Source organism: Ochotona curzoniae, unplaced genomic scaffold (assembly GCF_017591425.1).
Source record: "Ochotona curzoniae isolate NIBS_2020 unplaced genomic scaffold, NIBS_Ocur_1.0 scaffold_2453, whole genome shotgun sequence".
Lineage (NCBI taxonomy): Eukaryota > Metazoa > Chordata > Mammalia > Lagomorpha > Ochotonidae > Ochotona > Ochotona curzoniae.
Window position 1 is genome coordinate 32,099,550 of NW_024467094.1, and position 4,565 is coordinate 32,104,114.

General features: G+C 59.5%; 1 protein-coding gene across 1 annotated transcript; it reads left to right on the plus strand.

Moving 5' to 3' along the window:
• The first annotated feature begins 1,711 nt into the window (after positions 1–1,711).
• EIF1 (eukaryotic translation initiation factor 1) lies at positions 1,712–3,364 on the plus strand. Its single transcript, XM_041001066.1, has 4 exons — positions 1,712–1,922; positions 2,398–2,561; positions 2,657–2,758; positions 3,145–3,364. Exons 1-4 carry the CDS (start codon positions 1,892–1,894, stop codon positions 3,187–3,189), a joined length of 342 nt encoding a protein of 113 aa, XP_040857000.1. The 5' UTR covers positions 1,712–1,891; the 3' UTR covers positions 3,190–3,364.
• Positions 3,365–4,565: the final 1,201 nt, after the last annotated feature.

Here is a 4,565-nt window from a genome sequence, read left to right on the forward strand (position 1 = left end):
AGACAAAGATCTTCCATCTGCTGGTTCACTCTCCAAATGGCCGCAAAATGGTCAGAGCAGAGCCGATCCGAAGCCAAGAGCCTGCAGCTTCTTCTAGGTCTCCCACGCGGGTGTAGGATCCCAAGGTTTTGGGCCTTCCTCTCTTGCTTTCTCAGGCCACAAACAAGGAGCTGGATGGGAAGTGGAGCAGCCAGGACATGAACTGGCTCCCACAAGAGATGCTGGCGCTGAAAGATGGAGGGACAGCTGGCTGAGCCAATATCCTGGACTGTCTCTCTTTCAAAAGTAATCTGAAAAAAGAAAAAAAAAAAAAAAAACTCACAGAAACAGTTACCCCACTGGGAACCAATTACAGCTCGATCAGGGTCCACTCTGTCCCACCCTTCTGTGCACGTAAGGCTTCCAGGGTGGGCCAGAGAGGCTGTCAGAGGCTGGGAAACCATGACCCTGGGCTGCCCAGGGCTTCTGGCCCTGGTTCCCCCTTCCTGAAGTCAAGTCAAGAGTACTTAGCAAACCTAGAATCCAAACAAACAACCAGGAGCTCTTCTCTCGGGCCTTTCGCCCTGCCCCACTAAGGACCTCTTCCCACCTTGCAAGACTGAGGCAAAGCCACCGCCCCACAAGGTGCCTGGCTCCATCACTGTCACACTGCCCTGTCCCATCCCGGACACCTATCCCAACCGCTCACCAGCTTCAACTCCAAGTGGGCAGCGACCCGGACTGCCCCAGACCTCCACAAGCAGTCTGTGGGGCTGACGCGCCCATTTCGGCTTGGCTGGCAGATTTCTCTCGAAAGTTCGATTCTGATGGTAATCTTTAAAAATCCCAGGATGTTACATAAGCGCCTGGATGTCCAGGTTCTCTGGAAAAGGACCCAGCACAAAGGTCAGGGGGGCCCACCCTAGCCACCACCACCCCGTTGCACCCCATTACGCCACACCCTGCTGCTGTCCACACTGCTTTCTCTGGCTTGCCTGGCCCTTGCAAGCCTCTTGAGTTGACACCCCCTGGTCTCCTGTCCTCAGCCTGCTTACTCCTGCGACTGAGCAGAGGGTTTCAGCAAATCCCGGTGACGTGTTGGGAGGGCGCGCCTCCTCTGGGCCCTGGGAACCCCGTGAATTCCTCAGAACCAGTTACTCTCCCTGCAGGTCAACAGGCTGAGCGCTTGCTTTCCCCGTAGACGGCTCAATCCTATCGGATGATCCGGTTTTCAGAGCAGATTAAGCGATAAGGTTCAGGCCCTGATGGATCAGGTCGTACTTTGATAAAAGCTCCGGAACGCCGCCCTCCACCTTTCCGTGACCCGGAGCGTATGGGAGAGCGGCAACCTGTGTCTGGGCGGCCCGGCGTGTTAATCTCTCCCAAACGCCGCCATGTCCCCGCCCGGCTACCAGGAGGTGACCCCTTCGCGAACAAGTGGGGTTGCAACGGGGTCAAGGTGGAACGCGCCAAAAAGCACACACTGCGCAAGCGCGCTCGAAACTGGCCGTTTTGCCCGGCCGTCCGGAGCCCTTCCACACGCAACGCGCAGGCGCACACGAGCACCACGCCTTCCCTGCCCCGACCGCCCTCCCACCGCGGCTTTACTGCGCAGGCGCCATACCCGTGAGCCCGCCCCGCGGACCAATAGGAAGTGGCGACGCCCGGGCGCTCGGGGGCACGCCGCCGTGGGTGGGCCTGGGACGTGAGGGCAGCGCGCTGGCGTCACAGCGGCGGCTATATAAGGCAGCCCGGGCGCCGCCCCGCCGCCCCAGTCGCTGAGCCGCCGCCGAGAACGCAGCAGCCTCCCCCGCGAGCCCCCTCGCTTCCCGACGCTCCGTCCCCCCCGCCCGCCTTCTCCCGCCGCAGCCTTCCGCAGGCCGTTTCCACCGAGGAAAAGGAATCGTATCGTATGTCCGCTATCCAGAACCTCCACTCTTTCGGTGAGCGCGGGGAAGGTCGGGGTGCGGGCGGCGGGGCCCCGCGGGAGGAGCAGCCCCGGGAGGCGGCGTGGCCCCGGGCAGGGGGGAGGCCGGGCGGGCGGGCGGATGGCCGGGCGCGCCGGGACGGGGTCGGGCCCGGGCCGGTCCCGGCGGCGTCGCGGGTGGCGCCTTCCCTAATGGCTCCGAGGCCTCCGGGCCGCGCCCGCCCCGCCCGCCGCCGACGTCACGTCCCTTGCGTCACGGCGTGGTCGGGGCGGGAGGCGGGGCCGGCCTGTGAGTGACGGGCCGGGGCGCCAATGGGGTCGGGAGCTCGGCCCCGCCCCTGGGTCCAGGGTTCCGGCCGCTTGCATCGGTCGGGAGAGGCAGCCGGGTGTCCGCGCGGGGTGGACGGAACCCGGCTGTCCTGGGCGCTCCTACGCCGGTGGCCGCCGAGCCAGAACGATTCCCGAACGCCCCCGTCTCTTCTCCCCTTTAGACCCCTTTGCTGATGCAAGTAAGGGTGATGACCTGCTCCCCGCTGGCACTGAGGATTATATCCATATAAGAATCCAACAGAGAAACGGCAGGAAGACCCTTACCACTGTCCAGGGGATCGCTGATGACTACGATAAAAAGAAACTGGTGAAGGCGTTTAAGAAGGTGGGTGTAGGCGATGCCGGAGGGAGGGGGGACCCCCAGACCCAGGGCCCTGCAGCTGGTGCTGACCGGCGGGCGTGGCTGCTCTGTGCCTGCAGAAATTTGCCTGCAATGGGACGGTCATTGAGCATCCAGAATATGGAGAAGTGATTCAGCTCCAGGGCGACCAGCGCAAGAACATCTGCCAGTTCCTGGTGGAGGTGAGTTGAGCAGCTCTCAGATCCCGGGTGTGCCATGGACGGGCAGGTCTCACTGTGTCCCCAAGCTACACTGTTTGCCAGGGACACTAGTGTGTGGACCCCCAAGGGGCTGGACAAGCCGGTAAGGGCGGGGAGGGGGGTGTCGGCCTGCCTTTGTTCATTCAGGACTAACGTCCTGTTGGAAGGCTGTTGGAAGGCTGCTTCTCGGATGTGAAGGAGGGTTTGTGGGGTGTTTGCCAGGACACCTCTTTTCTGCTTTGACCCCCCCGTCCAGGGGTTGAGCCTTGCCACCCAGCTGTGGGGTAGAAGCGGGAGGGGCTGGGTCTCGGCTCTCCTTGTCTGGCCCTGACGCGGTGCCCTTTTTCTCTCTCTCTCTCTCTCTGTAGATTGGACTGGCTAAGGACGACCAGCTGAAAGTTCATGGGTTTTAAGTGCTTGTGGCTCACAGAAGCTTGTGTGAGGATTTCCTTGCAATGAGTAGACTTGCCCTTGTGTCCCTTGTCACAAGTTTAAAAAACCTCACAGCTTGTATAATGTAACCATTCGGGGTCCACTTTTAACTTGGACTAGTGTAACTCCTTCATGCAATAAACTGAAAAGAGCCATGCTGTCTAGTCTGGAAGTCCCTCATTTAAACCGAGGTCAAGCTGGATGCGCCCCAAGATCAGAGGCCAGCGGGGTATAGCCTGCAGTCCCTCAGCCAAGGCCCCTGCCCTGGGAGTCTGCACCTGGAGGACCCCTGGGGGAGATGAGAGGATGGGGTGAGGTGGCTGCTGGAGGGGCACTTGGCAATGAGAGGATGAGGCCTGACCCACAGGCCAGAGGTCACCTTCCCGCAGTGGGGTGGCCAGCAAGTCCCCTAGCTAACATCAGTGTGAGGCCCGCCTTCTTCCATCAGTTAAACTTCTGGCAAGAACAAATCCCAAACAGGTGTCATCCGTCAGCCAGCTCTAGGGCTTGCCACCACCCAGCACCAGCTGCCCAAAGCCACAGCAAATAAACTGGTTTTGCAGGTTTTTTTCCTTCATTTTAATGTTATGTAATGTATTTAAATCGCTATTTAAATAAAGTTGTTTTCAGAAACACATGGCTTGCAGGTTATACTTTGTGTAGGTGGGGTAGGGAGTGACTGTGCCCCCAGCTGTGCTCCCGAACTTAAAACCTTTCCCGAGCTTGTACCACCCTGGCCAGCTGTTGGGAAACTTGATCCTGATACCTTAGTGTTACAGGGCTGGACACTGAGCTAGCAGCCACGTGCTGAACTGGCCTGGGAAACTCAGGGCTCACTGGGAGCCACAGCAGGAGCAGTTAGGGAGTTACTGGGTGCTGCAGGTGTTTCCTGTGGCAGGAGGTGGGTGGGGGGGAGGCAGGGCACCCTGGCTGCGTTCTGTTTAAAGCACAAGGTGTTTTACTTGCATTCCAGTCTGAACTCTCAACTCACTGCTAGAGCCTCCTGGGTACCAAACTGGAGAACAGCCCCAGGCAGGTCCCTAACCACAAGATCTGAAATACAGAAACGATTCCAAGGCCCGGAGTGGGTGATGCACGTCAGGAAGGTTGAGACTTAAGACTGAGGAGGTCTGATGAGATGAAGCGGTGAAGGGATCCAGGGCCTGAGGCGAGGCGGGCATGGCTGTTCCCAGAGTAACACATCTACACTGATGCTACTTCACATGTTAGGGCTGAAGCAATGAATGCGTAATAGTCTCCATTGGGTGGGTGAGGCAGTGAGGCTCCCGGATTGGGACCCAGCACACCCTGAGGCCTGCTCTGCACCCAACCTGTGTAATGTTTGAAAGAGCTCTTC

Excerpts from the sequence above, each read along its gene's own strand:
- EIF1 (XM_041001066.1), top strand. The coding sequence starts at position 1,892 with ATGTCCGCTATCCAGAACCTCCACTCTTTCG. Across the intron at positions 1,923-2,397 it reads CCAGAACCTCCACTCTTTCG|ACCCCTTTGCTGATGCAAGT; the intron begins GTGAGCGCGGGG and ends TCTCCCCTTTAG. Across the intron at positions 2,562-2,656 it reads TGGTGAAGGCGTTTAAGAAG|AAATTTGCCTGCAATGGGAC; the intron begins GTGGGTGTAGGC and ends CTGTGCCTGCAG.